Genomic DNA, 17,046 nt, shown 5'->3' on the forward strand with positions numbered 1-17,046 from the left:
TCCCTCAGGGCCACCTCCACGGCCAGGGGCAGGCACAGAGCACAGGGCTGCCAGTCACCAGGGCTCGCTGCTTCATACCCATGGACCTGGGCTCTGATGGGAGTCATCAAGGCCTCACGCTGGCCCACTCTGTCCTTGAGTCAGGGTCCTACAGACTGACGCCAGGTTGGCCTGCAAGACCCTCATCTGCATGTTCCTCTCATGCAGGGTAGGCTTGGGGAGGACTCGGCCGTGCTGAGCTGACTCCCGGTGTTCCTCCAGGTGCAGGGGCAGTCTGACAGTTGTCTGAAGACCTCGGGATGCACTTAGGATCTCATCAGTGAGGCCCGGTGGGTGCCCTGAGCAGGAGACAGAGAAGGAACACCTGCACCCCTGTGTGTGCAGGGGGGTCACTGGGTTCTCTGGTCCCATGGCCACCCGGCAGGGGCTGGCTTGGTCGGAGTCGGGGAGAATACTAAGCAGGTGGCCTCAGAGAGCGTCTTCTGGGTTTGGAGCCCCCATACCGCAGGTAGGAAGAGGTGGGGGACCCCTGCAGGGTTACGGGTAACATCAGGCTTGAGTCCCCTCCCTGGGATGGTGCAGAGAGGGCCATGAAGGCCAAGGAGGGCCCCTAGTACTCTCTTAAGCCTTGAGCCTGTTTCTCACTGAAAAACCGGGGCGGTCGTGCCCCAGCAAGGAGCTTCCGTGCAGGGGGCGGGGGACTCATGGGTTTCGTGAGGCCAAGAAGGGACTGGATCAGGCAGAGGCCATCGCCAGGCCTCGGGACAAAGCCCTTGCCTGCTTGGGAACCGAGCCAACCTAGGCCGCCACACCCTCGGGCCCGCGCCCCCGGCCCGCTCCGGTCCGGGCCGCCAAACCCTCGGCCGCCTGCAGGGGCCGCCGCCTCTTCAGGAATGCGCCGCCTTTGTCTGGGACCGCGCGGCGCCGGAGCACCGAGCGGGCTGAGCGCCTCCTGCGGCCCGGCCTGCGCGCCCCGGCTGCCGCGCCGCCCACGCCCCCACCCCGACCCGCGCCCCGCAGCCCCAGCCCCGGCCCGCGCCCGCGCCCAGGTGAGCGCCCCGCCCGCCGCCAGGCCCCGCCCCGGCCCGCCCCCGCCCCGCCCCGGCCGGCTGAGGGACCGGGCGGATTCCTCGCGCGTCAAACCACCTGATCCCATAAAACATTCATCCTCCCGGCCCGCGCCGCGAGCGCCCCGCCAGTCCGCGCCGCCGCCGCCCTCGCCCTGCGCGCCCTGCGCGCCGGTGGCCGGAGCCCAGCCCTAGCCGGGCGGAGCGGAGCGCGCCGAGCCTCGTCCCGCGGCCGGGCCGGGGCCGGGCCAAAGCGGCGGCGCCTGGATGCGGACCCGGCCGCGGGGAGACGGGCGCCCGCCCCGAAGCGACTTTCGGTCCCCGACGCGCCCCGCCCGACCCCTACGATGAAGAGGGCGTCCACTGGAGGTGAGTGTCCGCGCGGCGCCCGGGCCCGGCCGGCGGGGGAAGCGGAAGGGGGCGGCTCACCCCCACTCCGGAGCTGCAGGGCCCGTCCCGGGCTGCCGAGGCAGGGGAAGCGTCGCCGGGCGGCGGGGAGAGCCAACCGCAGTACGGCGCCAGGCTGGGGCTGCGGGCGCCCTGGCCCCGGAAGGGCGGAGCCGGAGGCAGCAGGAAAAGTTGCTGCTTCCCGGGAAAGTTGACGGCGACGGCAGGGCCGGAGGTGGCGGTCCGGGGGTCCCCGACGCTGGGCCAGGTCCCGGGTGGGGGCCGCGGGCTGGAAGGGCGGGGTCCAGCCTCGGAGTGCCCCGGCCATGAAGGGGTTAACGATCGGGTTTTTGCAGAAACGTGGGTACCGAGGGTGGGTGGGGGTGTCGGGCCGCCTCCGCCCCTGCCCCTCGGACTGGGGTCAGAACCTCCCGTGTCTCCGAGGTCAGGCCGCAGTGGGATGAATGGGGGCGTTGGCGGCAGTAGAGGGCGTGGGGGACAGGGTTGTCCCAGCGCTTCCACCAGGGCGGGCGGTGAGAGGAGGCAGCTATGCCCGCCATCCGCAGCCCGAGGGACATTGAGAGGCTTGGCTGGTGAGTCCGGGGCGCTGGGGCAATCAGCAACCCCGCCCTGGCAGTCCTTGTGGGACTCCTCCCCCACCACCGAGTGTGAGGTCCCTCAGTGGGGGCAAGGGAGGGTGGGCTCCATGTGAGTTGGGCATGCCCTGCCTGGAGGGTGCTCCCCAGGTGCCCACCCGGGCCGCCCTGCTGATGTCCATGGTGCCGCAGGCTGCACACACGTTTCCTTGCACGTGCACGTGTCTACACGGACTGCACACTTGCACACCGCTGGTGCACATGCATGCCAACGCCGCTCCAGTGTGCACATGCATGAACACTGGGTGCACACACGGACTCTGAGGGTGCATGTCTGTGTCCTCGCCCTCGCCTGCACGCCCACGGCCACACATGCATGCATGCAGCATCCCTGCTGTGGTCTCCACGGGTGGCACATGCTACGGCTCCTTTCGAAAGACCCACTCCCGCACCCACATGCCCATGTGTTGAGTGGGGAGGCCGGGCCCACCTGCCTGCCGCTGTGTCCTGGGGTTCTCCCCCTCGGCGTCTGTGTGTGCATGTGTGTAACTTGGTATGCGTCTGCACGTGTGTCTGTGCGCGTGATCATGTGTGCCTGGGGCACATAAGCATATGTCTCTTTGCCTCCAGGGTGTAGGTACCCCTTGTGTGCCTAGGTGGGTTGTGGCTTAATCGGGAGCAGAGGCCCTGGAACTTGTGTTGGGGGCTCGATGGATGCCCGCAGCCCAGGGTGTGAGGGGCAGGGTCTCCCAGCCATTCCCCACCCACCAGGGCTGAGGCAGTGGTAGGCAGCGGAGGGCTGGAAACTGCCTGGGCAGGGAAGACCCATTTCAAGCCATGAGACCAGACCCTGGGCACACTTGGTGGCCACTGCAGCTTGGCTGACTGGAGCACATGACACAGTGTGACTGCAGAGAAGCCCTGCCTCCAGTGCCTCAGTTTATCCATGGTGAGGACCTTCTTGGTGAGGGGTTCTGTGGTGGGCTCCCCTGCCTCAGGTGTTGTGTACGGTGCTAAGCAGGTGGACGCCGTGCAGCATGATGAGCAAGGGTGGCCCACTAGCACTGTGGCAGGGGCCCTGGGCTGGGGCTCAGAGTGGCCGGCCACACCTCCTGCTCCCCTGGCCACTACCAGTGGCTCATCTGTAGAGCGGGGACCAGCAGGTCATCCTTGTAGGCTGTGTGAGGGTGAAACATACCAGCAGAGGGGTGGCTGGAGCAGTGGGGCTGGACAGTCTCTTCTTCTAAGCCTCAGTCTTCCCATCTGTAAAGCGGGTACTGTTCCCCATTCTACTCCATTGAGACAAGGAGGAAGCGAGCTCCATGCCCGGGGTGGGAATGGGTGGCCATCAGCACCTCGACCCCACCTGGCAGAGGGGCACGTGCAGGGCCTGCCATGGCAGAACTGTGGCCTGGATTTGGGTCCTGGCTCAGCCACCTGCTGGTGGTGTGACCTCTGCCTCAGTCATCCTCACCTGCCACATGGGTCCATGTCAGGGATTATCAGAGCACTTCCAGGCTGAGGCCGGGTGGAGCTGGCCCAACTTACCCATGGAGTTCTGACTCCCGTGCTTCTGCCCTCAGAATACCCAGAATACCTCCCCACAATCCCTTGCAGCAGAGTCCTCCTGGGACCTTTGCACTGCCAGCTGGGCCCCTCACCCCATCCATTTGCAGAAGGGACAACAAAAGCCCCTAGTCAGACAACTCAGGCCACAGGTGGGTGGAGGGGGGACAGGGTAAGGATGCTGCCCCGCTTGGGTGACACCTCCGCAGTCTTTTCACTCCCTCCCTGCCCTCCCCCTGTTCCTCACCTGGGGGAGCTATGGAACCCCTGAACCTCAGTTTCCCTGTTCCAGGGTCCTTCCACTGGGACTGGCAGAAACATAGGTTTGCATGGAGTAAGAAGCAGGGGAGAGGCTGAGGGAGGGCAGCCTGGCCCAGCGGGTCTCTGAAAGCCAGAGGATTTGTGGAGGGTCTATGGAGGACACTGCCACAGGGGCTGGGGCCCTTGAAGGTGGAGGTAGGTCCTGCTGTCCTCGGAGGCTGGGGACTGGTCCACAGCACATGAAGGGTCTGGGATTTGTTTGCTGTTGCTGTGAGTGACAGGCAGGCTGAGAAGGCGAGGGCGTGTGGGATGGTGCCCACCCCCTCCCTCTGCCCAGGGACAGTGCAGCTGCCTGGCACTGCCCCTCCTTGTCTCTGCCCCGGCCTTGAATTCATGCTTTGTGGCACAGACGGCCATGTGCAGCCGGTGCAGCACCAGGAGGGTCCAGCTGGTGAGGCCAGGACGGGCGGGAGGCAGAGGAGCCCTCCTGCTGTCCTGGGCCTGTGGCCCGGAACCTCTCCCTGGGAGCCTCAGTCTGTGCACCTGGGAAAGGGGTCAAGAGCAGGAAGCACAGGGGGAGTTCCAGGATGACCTGGAAATGAGCAAATGTGTGTGTGAGCCAGGAGCCCCGCCCGGCCCTGGCACAGGGTTAGTGAGGGCTCCTGACACTTGGTTACTGTCTGATCAATGAGGTTCATGCTATCCTGCCCCCATTCTGGTGAGCCCTGACCTCTGACCCCCACGCTGGCCTGCCTGACCCTCTGCAGCCACCCAGGGCATGGGCCTCGGGGTTCACAGGAGCTGACCTGGCTGCCCCTGCTTCTGCAGCTATGCAGATGCCTTCTCAAAGCCCTCTCTGTACCCCTCAGTGGCCCTGCTCTGCCGCCTGGCTGCACCCAGGCCAAGGTCACAGGCACCCTCCTCAAAGCCAAATCCCAGATGATGCATTTGCCCCAGCCATCCATTCCCTTTCTCATTTGTTCATTTATTCGTTCCTGGCCTGTCAGATTCCCGTCTGAGCCAGGCAAATCAAGGGGTATGGTCCTTGGCATCACGTATCTCTAGGATTAAATGCCTTAAAGGAGAGGAGGTCACAGAGTGGCACCGGGAAGCCCAACCGGAGTGGTGGCCATGCTGTCCCACCCCGCAAATCTCCCTGCACTGTCCCTGGGGCCCAGCTGGGTCCCCCCACACCAGGTGTTCTGTGCTGCCGTTTCTTCTTTTATCACWGTATTTTAAACATGTTGCACATCGGGAACTATTCTTGTGCATCATGGGTTTACTGGTGTGTGTGGAATCCCTTCCTGAGAATGCACCATCTTTTATTTATACAARCCTGCACTGGCCTTCTGCACTGCCTGCAGCCACGGAGCTGGGCACCCAGAGATGCCCTTCTGCACAGCCCTCCCCACCAGGTCCGGGGCTTTTCACATACCCCTCCCCTGATGCTTGGGCTGATTTCAGGGGGCTCAGCAGCAGGGCCAGATCCCCCTGCTCCTAGCCCACTGAGGCCTTTGACAACCTTGGGCCAGCCGGGTGGGTGATGGGAGTGAATAGAGCCTGTATCCAGCCGTCAGCTCTCTGGATGGTCATTTGTGCAGTGGTGCCTTGGGGCGGCCTCTCCCCGGCTCTTTCACACAGCCTCTGGTCTTGCCCACTACTGCCTGTGGGGCCTTTTCTTTGGAGCAGCGGGGCATGGAGTGATGCTGGGAGCATCCCGCAGCTGTGTCCTGTCTGATGGAGGCGGCCCATGGCAGCCAGACCCAGGAGGTGGAATAGAAAGGCAGGGATGTTGGCACATCTCAAGAGTGGCTTTAGGAGGGGCTGAGTGGGCACAGGCCAGGGTCCCTATGTAGGTCCACACAGGCCTGGAAGGCGGTCAGCCCCATTCAGGGCTCTGGTACATGGAGCCGGGCTGATCTGGTAGTGGGTGTCAGGTGCCAGCCTCACTCAGAGCAGCCTGCCCTGGGCCCCCAGGTGCCTCCTGGCTCTCCTGGCACCCTGGCATTCTTAGCTGTCTGTCACGGGTCACGGTCCATGGAGTTGTAGTTCTTTGGAATGTTGGTGGTTTCACATAAAGGCTTTGTGCTCAAATGTGGGACCTGCTGGATTAAATGCTGCTGATGGCGCTCCTTTCCCACAGGGCGTCTTGGGCCCTGTTTGTGGGGGCAGCGCCTTCTCTGAGAGGCACCCCTATGCGATGCACCTCAGGGCCTGGCGTGCCCAGGAACCCGTTTTGGGAAACAGTGTTTAAGGTACCTCGGAGGACCAGAGGAGGAGATCTGCGGGCCCCCAACGAGGGCCCCGGGATGGGCCCTGCCGCACAACACCCACACCCACGGGGCACCCAGTGGGTGGAGGGACCACTGCTTCTCCCAGCAGTTTGAGGCGATGTGCAAATTTAACCTTTGGATTTATGACTCTATTTCTTTGCAGCAAATGTCACGGGAAATGTCAGGCCGAGGCTGAGGCTGGGTGAGCGGCCCGTCGAGGAAAGGGGTAGAGCTAGGCAGGCTGGAGTGTCGAGGAGGGGCTCAGGCCAGGGAGGGGTCCAGGCCCCTCACCTCCTCCTGGGAGCCTTCCTGGATTGTCCCTTGCTTACCTGGATCCCCAGCACCCTGTCCTCAGTTTGTCCTGGCTGTCATGAACTTGTTGAGATGTTGCCTTTATTTGCCTTCTGCCAGGGCTCAGATGAGGCCAGCTTGGGGACATGCCAGAAGTCCCACCTTCCCCAAGGCTGGGCAGCCGTGAGATCAGCTTGTGCAGTGCCGGCTTGCTGTGTGACCTTGGGCAGCTCCACCCTTCCTGGTCACCGTAGGCCTCGTCTGCAGTCCACGGCTGGTGGCCAGAGGTGGTGTTCCCAGCTCGGTTCCCTCTGGAGTAGGAAAACAGCTAGAGTCCTCAGCATGTGGGCTGTGGGGCTCTGGAGGAAGTGGGTGGAGGCCGAGTGCAGGGCTGGGGTTGCAGAGGGCTGGCCCTTGGTGGTCCCAGGGCCTAGAGCAGGCCCTGCACACAGTAGGTACTCAGTAAAGAGGAAAAGGCAGTGCGTGGACGTGGAATGTGGAGGTAGATTCCAGCTGGGATCCACAGTCCCCAGTTACGTGTCCCCCTCCTCTGCCGCATGCCAGATGTCATCATTCCAGGACCCCAGCCTGGCCTGTCACCAGCTCCGCCCTGCCTCCCAGGTCTGGGCGGTTCAGGGAATGGTGACTGTCCCCTGCCACATGCCAGGCCTGTGCACCGGCACAGGGGCTCAGGCTCCCTAGTGCCCCAGCAGCTTGGAGTCTCTCCCGCACACACAGCTTCCCCCACTGCACACCTGGGCCTCCACATCCAGCCAGTCTGCTAGTGTCATGTCCTCTGTACCCAGCATCCAAGCCCAGAGTCCCAGCTTCTTCCCACCTGTCCCCAAAGGCAAAATCCGTGTCAAACCTGCACCCTGTCTCCAGGTCCATCCCCTTTACTCCTCACTGAGGGCGGGCCTCAGACCTGGCCTCCATTCCTGGGCTGTGGCCACGGCCAGCCCCCCCTCCCTGCCTGCCATCTCATTCCCCACCAGGAAACTAAGACATGTTTCCAGCCAGACGCTGTCTGCCTAACCTCCCCCAAGGCTGCCCCTAGATGAAGCCTTGGGCCCTTCATTCTCAGGGCCTGGGCTACGGGGTCTCATGGAGGAACCTTCTTTTCCATCCTCTCTGGGGAAGTCCCTGTCCCTGGATCCCAGTGCCTGGCACCTGTACCTTCCCCTCTCCACATCGCCTGAGGAGCTAAGGCCTAGCTTGAGGGTGCAGAAAGCCATGAAGGGTGAGGCAACACAATGGCAGGGAGGGAGGGCCCAGGTGCCAGTGAGGAGAAGGCTTTGCACCTTCATGGGCAGTGCCTGGTGCCCGTCTGTCCCTGGGTCAGCTCTGGGAGAACCCAGGGCTGGTGGCTCTTCAGGCTGGCTGTCAGGTACAGATGAGTTGGCCCAGATGGCTGCACAGGGTCGCGCTCTTTCCCCGGGGGAGCCACCTGCCCTCTGAGCCTCCTTTGCCTGCACGTGGCTATTGTGAAGCTGGAGCGGTGGTCCGTGAGCACCGCCCACAGGGCCTGGCCTTAATGGAAGCTTGATTTGGGCAAGCTGGAGGCTCCTGGCGGACCTGGCTCCAGGGACCCCTTGAGCACCCCCTTGTGGCATGGGCTCAACTAGCTGTGGAAATTGAGACTGGTGATGGGGCCTTGGGGCCTTCACCCCTGTCCTGCCCTCGGGGGATCCAGGCTGGACCCTGGCCGGCCCTTGTGGCCAGTGAGGATGGGCATGTGTACCCTACTGTACTGCCTGGAGCCGGAGCCTCTGCAGAATCCTGGGGGGTACAGAGAAGGAACTGCTGCCTGGGGCCGCCCCTTCCCATCGGTCCTTCTGCCTTGAGGGTCCTTGTAGGATGTCCTGAGAGACACATTAGTTCATGCCAGGGGAGCCCAAGTGACAGTGGGGCTGAGGGAGAGGAGGCCTTGCCCCTGCCTGGTCCTTGGGCAGAATCCTTGGTGGTGTCAGGGCAGGGTGGAACTGGGCAGTGGGAGGGTGGCCACCTGTCTCCAGGCATGGCCCCAACGCCAGAAGCCCCTTCCACCCACTTGGGGAACTCATTTGCCCGTGCCTGGCCAGCCAGCAGCACAGCTGTGGAGGGAGGGCTGAGGAGCTGGCCCAAGGTCCAGCGGGATGTGCTGCGCTGGTGTTCCTGCCCCCACTGCCTCCACGCACGCCACCAGGAACCTGGGAGCCGGCCCTGGCGCCCCCTCCTTTGGGGAGCCCAGCCAAGTTCCCGCCCACACACTCTCCACTGGAGTCTCCACTTCCCTCCCGGCTCTCCCTGGACGTCCAGGCCCCCTTTCAGGGAGCATGGAGCTGGCCAGTCACTGCCCTGCCCAGCCCAGGGCCTCCTCAGGGCCTCCCAAGGGATGAGGCTATATGAGGTGGTACCCCATGAGCCCGGCAGGGATTGGCTGCTCGGGGTTCCCTTTGGGGCTACAGATGAGCCCACCAGGGCCAGTGAGACAGCAGCAGGACTGCCATGGTTCCCTCAGCTGGGCACATCCCCTGCCCTACCCGCTGGGGCCATGGGGGGCTGTGGTGTGAATGTGGCCTGGCAGGTGAACCCCAAGTGTCCCTAGGGGAGGGCCCTCCCCTCCTCATCCTTGGTGCGGTTTCCGGCACCGAGATGTACTCCCAGGGGACCCTGGCCCGTCCTCAATGCAGGGGAGGCCCCCAGGGTCACTTGCTTCTCCCTTCATTCTCTTAGCAAATGCTTCCTGGCCTCAGTTCCAAGACAGTCCTGTGCTGTGCGGCAGGGACCTCGAGATTCTTGACACGCTCTACCCCCAAGAGCCCCAGATTCCAGGGAGACACACAGAAGCCCACAAGGTCCCTAGGAGTGCCAACGGGGTGGGGGTTGAGGACTCTGAGCCCCCCCGCATTAAGAGCTCATGGAGGCCACACTGGCCCCAGGTCCGAAAGAGGAGCTGGAGCTGCTGGCCTGGGGGCTGGGGGGGCTCCAGTCTCCCCTAGCGGAAGCCAAGTGGCTGCAGGACAGTCACCGCCCATGTGAGATGGTTGGGGGGCTCTGGTTTGGGGGAGGGTGGGTGAAGAACTTGTGGGTCTGGAGGGGAGCGGAGGGGGGGTGGAGGCTGTGGAGGTGGATGGTGGGGCGAGCCCCCCTCGGCCCCAGCGGGAGGCTGCCCGTGGCTCTGGTGCTCCTGCGGCCTGACACGTGGCCCCTGCACACCCGGCCGCGTCCAGGCTGTCTTTCATCTCCCTGCCTCAGCCCCAATTTTTGTCAGGCAGAGGCTGGCACAGGGACAGGTGTGACAAGAGTCTGCCTTCCTATTCGAAAATTGGCAAAAGGAAAACTCTCCCCATAAAGATATTCTATCTACATACCTCCTGGATGTCACTGCGAGGACCCATCAGGGCGGAGACAGATGGCGGCCCTAATGGACTCCATTCTTCACTAGCTGCCGGAGCAGAGGCTGGTCCCCTGGGGTGGCCTGAGGCAGATGATGGGTGGCGGGTGGGGCACCAACCTCTCTGCGAGCCCTCCCCTATGCCCTGGCCTGCCCCCAACCCTGACCTGCCCACCAGGGCCTTTGTCACAGCCAGGGACTCCAGGGGCAGGTGACCTGGATACCTGAGGCCCCAGTGGTTCAGCGCCTCCATCCTCCTGGCTGAGAACCAGTGCACGCTGGGCCCCAGCCTTGGTGCATGTCAGGACTGCCCCCACTCCCCCTTCCTGGCTGAGGTATCACTTCCTCCAGGAAGCTACCCCAACCACCCCACCTAAAGGTGCCACTAGTGTCCCCTGCAGGCAGAGCATGCGACAGGGTACTCAGGATCCCCTGGCCCCCACATTGCAGGGAGCTTGATGTGGCAGGCTGGTCTCCATCACTGCCTCCGGGTCTCTACGTGATGAGGACCCTGGGGGCCAGAGGAGTCACAGGTTACTCTCTGGTGAACTGGGGGGAGGGAGGGGCTGCAGTCCTGCACAGCCCCTGTGGCTCACTTTCTGCCTGGGGGTCCACTGTGCTCATCATCCCCACTTGCATGGGGCTACCCCAGGCCCAGGGTGAGGTCCAGACCCACCCAGCCTGTCACTCATGCTCGCCAAGCTGGTGCCCCTCCCTGCCTGAGTACTCCATGCACAGGAGTTTATGGGCCGTTACCCAGCCGGGCTCCCATGGTGACCCCACTGGGTCTGAGTATGGACACCTGGGGCAACACAGTGGTACGGACGAGTAAGGGATTGGAAAGGGGCCAGCCTCCTTAGGGGTGGCAAGGGTGGGCCTGGGAGAGAAAAGGCCCCAGAGGGAGTGTGTCAGGGAATAGGGCAGGGCCTTCTGGAGGGGGAGCTACTTGAGCAAAGGCCAGCAGGGGCGATGGCCTTGGAGCCCAGAGCCCCAGGTGGTGCTGGCTTCAGGCCGCGGGTCAGGACCAGGTAGGATGCCAGCAGAACCCTTCCCAGCTGCAACTTGGCCTTGGAGCTGGGCTTTTCTTCTCTGTGGGGTGGGGATGGTGGTCCCTCTGGGGGCGATGTGAGAAGGTCCTCCAGGGAGAGGCTAGGTGCAGGCTGCCCCATTCTGGGTGGGTGGATTAGGCATTTCCTGTGCACCCACCATAAGCTATGTGCCACCCCCACCCCCACCCCCCGCCATGAGGTGGGCCTTGTTATCTCCTTTTCCAGCTGAGGGAACCAGTTCTGAGAGGTTGGGGGGCCTGTCTGAGACCTACCCAGGCAGAGCCAGGGCCCCAACGCCTGGCCTGTTTCCAGGCAGGGCCAATCACGATTGGCAGGGACACCGGGGCAGGGGGGCTCATGGAGGGGGCTCCTGCCACCTGCAAGACAGGCTCATCCACCCTTCTACCTGTCCCAGTGTCAGCATGAGACCAAACAGACAAACGAAAAACACCCTTGGTTTTACGAGGTCATGTTCATTGTAGAAAATCTAGAAAAATACACCAAAGTTTTAAGGAAGAAGTTGTATTAGTCTGATCAGGCTGCCATGACAAAATACGACTGACGAGGTGTCCTAAACAACAGAGGCATATTTCCTGAGAGTTCTGGAAGCTGTAAGTCTGAGATAACATTGGCTGGTTCTGGTGGTGTTCCCTTCGTGGCTTGCAGATAGCCACCTTCTCACTGTGCCCTCACATGGTGGGGGAAGGAAGGGTGGAGAGACAGAAGGCATGAGTTTTCTGGGGTCTCTTTCTCTTCCAGGCCACTAATACCATGGTGAGGGCCCCAGCCTTGTGACCTTATCTAAGCCTAATCGTCTCCCAAAGGCCCCACTTCCAAATGCCATCACAGTAGGGGTTCGGGCCTCAGCACGTGAACATGGGGGAGACAGACATTGTAAGAGAAGTAAAGCCATCCGTGGTGCTACTTAGAGACGGTGCCCTTGGCACTAGGTGCAGGAGCCATGCCCCCACCCCGGGAGCATCAGTGCCTCATGGGCTGTGGGTCAAGGCTCTCTCCCAGGGCAGGACATCCTGGGCAATGTTGTCTCCAAGCTGCACAGTCTACCACGTGCCCTTAGTGATGAGCATTTAGTGCATTCACATGACAAGCATTTATGGAGCACCTCCTGTAGGTGGACCACCAGCCCCTGTGGAGCACAAACCCCAGGGTGCTTCAAGCGACAGAAAGGCCTGCTACACAGGCCCGCAAGGTGTGGAGTGGAACCTGGCAGTGGGCGGGAGGTAGAGGGGCATCGAGGAGACCCTGGGAGCGGGGCCACAGAAGTGCCTCACCCAGACCCAGCCCTCCCATTTCTCAGATGAGAAACCTAGCCAAGAGGCACAGGTGGTGCTTGAGGAGGGCCATGTGGCTGGGCCTGGGGATGACGGGGCCTCCAGGCCTGCTGCAACCAAGATGGGAGTTGGAGAAGAAGCCAGTGGAGGAGTGGCCAGGGTGGGGCAGGGCTTCCTGCAGGCCTGGCCTGGGAGGGAGGCCCCAGCTGGCTGGCTGCCCTGTGGGTTGCAAGGTTTTAAATACGCATTAACAGAAGAGGTGCTGAGGCCTGGTCCAGGGGGCTGCCCTGAACAGTCTGAGTCCCCGGACCCTTCCCTGTGAGGCTGGGGGAGGAAGGAAAGGGGATGGGGACAGGTCTGTTGTAAAATCATCAGGACAATTTTAGGAGAATGGTTTATTTCTTTGAAGGTTTGAGAAGCCACCGTTGGGTGGTCTGGGCAGGCCAGGAGACCAGCTGGGTCCTGGGGTATCCTCTGTGGGATGAAAGGTCAGGCTGCCCAGTCTTTGGGGCTTACATGGGGGGATGCGTGCAATGTGGCTGGTGCATGGCCCCTTGACCCCTGATGACCCTGTGTGGCCTTGGGCTTGGGGACCTCTCTGTGCCCTGGGCTCAGTGGAGTGAGTCCCAGACAGACATGCTGAGGAAATGAGGCTGGACTGCCCGGCCTCCCTGAGGGCAGCTGACCCCCTTCCACTGGCCCTGCCCAGTGGGGCGGCACCTCAGCTTCGGGAAGTAGCCGAAATACACTGACCTCGTTTTCCAAGAAGCAGCAGCACCTGGGCCTCCCACCCTCGTGGGTGAGAAGCCGCCAACAATTTCCATCCCAAATTGATTTCAAATAAGGAAGAGTTATCACACACAATCATATAGGAATAATTTATCACTTGTTAATAAAACAGCAATTACTTATTCACGTTGCCGCTGCGTGCGTGCTTTGGTTTGGTTGCGGGGACACACTGGGGGCTCTCATGGCAGCTGAGACTCAGCCAAGGTCAGGAAGGAGGCCCAGGGCCGCCCACCCACTCCAGTGCCAGGTGGCCCCAGCCAGGTGTTGACCGTGCACCCCTACCCCCTGCTCCTCAGGGACCCTGGCCTGGAATGGGGGCTCACATCTGTGACAGGGAGGGGACGGGAGCAGGCAGGGGTAAGGGGAAGCTGGGGGTGGGGCTTCATCAAAGGGTAAGGGCTGGGCAGGGTGGGCAGGCAGGAACTCTGAGGCTGGGTGAGGGGAGCTGCTGCCCGGCCTGCAGGGAAGGCCCAAGCACAAAGCTGGATTTTTAAGCCAGAAGCTGCCCCTCCAAGGTGTCTGGATTGCAGAGTCTCTGGGGCCAAGAGCCCATCTTGTCCTGGGAGACCCAGATGCATCCTCAGCCACTCTCGGCTGAGCAGGGGACAGCAAATCAGCCGGGATCCTCCCTGGCCAGACGCCAGCTGCCCCGGGGCTGTGTGTCCAGGTGCTCTGAGCTCTCGCCATCCCTCTGTCTCTACCTGCACCTTGGAGATACCTGCTTCTAACCCACATGTCTCCGCCTTCTGCAAGATACACTTTCTTTTTTGTTGTTTTATTTATCTCTGTTTTCTGAGATTTCAGTGCCGAATATGCAGTTGTTTTTAAAACAATAACAATCAGTCAACACTCTATTGCACAGGGTTAGCACCTGCACCCAGCCTCGGAGGCTGGTCTGGAGAACGGGCTCAATCTGCCCCTGCCCCAGTCCTGGGAGGCAGCCACTGCTGCCTGCTCCCTGGCTTTGCCAGTGGTTGCCGTGACATTCCTACAGCTTCTACTCCAGCTCTGTCCCCTCCAGCACACTCCCCAGCATGGCCGTCTCCCTGCCGTCAGTTACATTCACAGCCAGTGTTTCCCGACCCAGGTCACATAGGTGATCTTCACAGTCCTGCCGTGGGGTGGGTGACCTTCCTTCTCCTTCATGGCCTTTTGTTTTTATTGAGGTTTACAGTTGACCCTTCTTCCCCCATCCACCACCCTCATGGGGTTACGCTTCCCTACATCAAGGCTTCTAATGGGGTCTCATTTTTTCCCTGGATAAAGATTCACCCCAAGCACTTATCCTGCTGCCCCATAACATTTCCTTCCACCACCTGTTGAGGCTCCAGTTAATGCTTCCTGGATCCCACGTTTTCCTCTTTCTGGGTTTGCACCTCGTTTTGGCTGAAGCATAAGCCTGACTAACTCTCTGAAGGAGATACAGTGAATCATTCCAGAAGTCTTCCTGTATTTACAAGTATGTTCAAGCCGATTGTCTCAGTCCAGAATTCCATGTTGAAATTAGTTTCCCCTCAGAGTTATGAAGCTGTTGCAATTTTGTTTCCTGGCATCTAGTGTGCTATGAAGAAGGCCAATACCACAGTTGCATCTTCCTTTTTGTGTGCTTTTTTGGAGAGTCTTACTCTGTCACCCGGGCTTGGAGTGCAGCAGCACAATCACGGCTCACTATAGCCTCAAACTTCTCGGCTCAAGCAATCCTTCCACCTCAGCCTCCCAGGTAGCTGGGATTACAGGCTTGCATCATCATGCCCAGCTAATTTTTTAGTTTTTTTTTGTAGAGACAGGGTCTCACTGTGTTGCCCAGGCTGGTCTCAAACTCCTGGCCTTAAGCAATTTTCACACCTCAGCCTTCCAAAGTGCTCGGATCCAGGAAGTGGATTACTTCCTGGATCACCAGGCATGCACCGCCGCACCAGGCTGTATGTCGCATCTTTGTGACCAGCTTCTCCTCCTGGAGCTTCAGGCCTCTCTTGACCCTCAGGGGCCTGAAAGCGCACTGTGAATGCCCAGTAGAGGACTGGGTACTCAGCTTTGGGAAGTTTTCTGGTATTATGTCTTTGCTAACTTTTCTCTGATTTTCGTTTTCTCTTCTGAAACTCCCCTTAGGTGTTCAACCTGTATTTGTCTCCTGAATCTCATTCCTTTTTTTTTCTCCTTTTGTTTTGCTTTCTGGAAGATTTCTTTGACCTTGTTTTCCAACACTTGTATTGATTTTTTTTTTAATTTTAGTGATTCTATTTTTAATTTCCAGGCACTCTTTCTTTTTGCCTGATGCCTCCTTGCTCATAGTACCCTGTTCTTGTTTTAAATCTCCGTCTGTGCCTAGGAAGACACAAATTAGATGCTTCTTTTAATTTTTGTCTTTTTCCCACACTGCCTGCTTCCTCCAGCATCATTTTTCCCTCTTTTTCTGCATTGATATGTATTCCAGATGCCTGTTGGTCACTGGTTTTCTGGACACTTTTATGAGGGAGGCTGGTTGGCTGCTCTTTTGAGACGTGGCTTGTCTTCTGCCCATCGGCCCCAGGTGCTCCTGCGTGCCAGCAGTGGAACCCCTTTCTCTGGGGGTTTCTCCAGGCGAGCAGCCTGCCACTGTGCTCCCCACCCCTCACTCTGCATCACCCTCATTTTAGTGGGTCTCTGGGAGGAGGAAGGGTCTCTCATGCAGATCCCTGTATCTAACACATGGCGGGTGAGCAGGGGAGGGGGACCATCAGTGCTGCCTGAGAAGCCGTAGCAACTTGACTGAGCACAAGCCTGGTCTCGCGTGAGATGAATTGGGTTGCATGGGCCCAGGCCTGTCCTCCAGCCTCCTTTCTCTGCTGAGGCTGAGATGGCAGAAGCAGCGAGGAAGTGGCTCCAGGTGGGTTTGTAGCATGGCCTGGCTGCTGTCCCTTCCTCCAGTCCAGACGCAGCCAGTCTCCTGCCTGCCACATCTCCGTGATAAAGCAGGGCTACTGCCAGGTCAGGCCACAGTGGCCTTGCCAGACCACTGGAGCAGAGGGGTCCTTGTGGCTCTGAGACGCTGTGAGCTGTGCCTTGCCTCCCTGGAATCCTCACCTGAGACAAGGCTGACCCAGGTCCGAATGGCAGGACTCTGGGAAGGCAGGATGCTGGCCCCAGGGCCCAGGCCTGGGTGGGGGCTGGGTGGGGTTTCTTTGGGGTCCTGGCAGGAGGTGGGTGCTGGTCTTTCATTGACCTCACATCACTGGTGTGGGGACAGACTTAGAGGGGGCTGGCAGATTCTCTGCCTGCTCTGTGAGAGGGTGCAGAGGCTGCCTCTGAGCCCAGGGCTGCAAGACCCCAGGGCCCACCCTCAGTCATCCCTGGGAAGGCAGCCTGGGCTGAAGTTGAGGTGCTATGGGGGATTAGGGAGCCCAGAATGGCTGCCCCTCCTTGCTGTGTCATTCCCGGGGCTCACAGTCTACGCTGGTCTCTTGGGGATGATAATGGTGATAAGGATATTGGTGATGAAGATGGGGGTGGGCAAGGATCTTGGAGCCCCGATTGCATGCACTGGCTCCTGGCCTCACAAGATGGCCAGCAAGGTGCTTGCCTGAGTGTCTCATCTGAGGAGTGGGGTTGACAGTCACCCCTTGACTCTACTATGGGAGGCTGCAGTCAAAGGATGTCATGAAACCTCCAGGAGTAAGGACAGGCTATACCTGGGGCTGTCCCAGGAGGCCAGGGGCCCTCATCCCTCAGTCCCCCTCCCTTATCCTCTTCCCCTCCCCATCCTTGGGCCAGGGCCACACAATACTGTCTCACTGCTCACCTGGGGTTTCCTGTCCTTGTGTGAGGTCAGCCCCAGGCTGCCCTCTATCTAAGGACCTTGCACAGAGCTGGTATGATGGTGGTAATGATGATAGTGATGGTGATGAGGATAATGATGGGGATGAGGATGAGGATGGCAATGATGGTGACAAGGATGAGGAGGGTGATGATGGTGATGAGGATGGTGATGGTGATGATGATGATAATGATGGTGATGAGGATGCTGATGATGTTGGCGATGATGATGACAGTGATGGTGATGAGGATGCTGATGATGATGGCGATGATAGTGATGGTGATGAGGATGCTGATGGTGATGATG

The 17,046-nt window shown here is 60.5% G+C and overlaps 1 protein-coding gene across 1 annotated transcript in view; it reads left to right on the forward strand.

The window, feature by feature from the left end:
• The first annotated feature begins 1,204 nt into the window (after positions 1 to 1,204).
• Positions 1,205 to 17,046, forward strand: part of RTN4R (reticulon 4 receptor) — a 28,722-nt gene continuing 12,880 nt past the window's right edge. The window contains exon 1 of the mRNA XM_017512037.2: positions 1,205 to 1,436. Within this exon, the coding sequence (XP_017367526.1) occupies positions 1,415 to 1,436 (22 nt within the window). The 5' untranslated portion in view covers positions 1,205 to 1,414. The remainder of the gene's footprint in view (positions 1,437 to 17,046) is intronic.

This window comes from Cebus imitator, unplaced genomic scaffold (assembly GCF_001604975.1).
Source record: "Cebus imitator isolate Cc_AM_T3 unplaced genomic scaffold, Cebus_imitator-1.0 Scaffold461, whole genome shotgun sequence".
Taxonomy (NCBI): Eukaryota; Metazoa; Chordata; class Mammalia; order Primates; family Cebidae; genus Cebus; species Cebus imitator.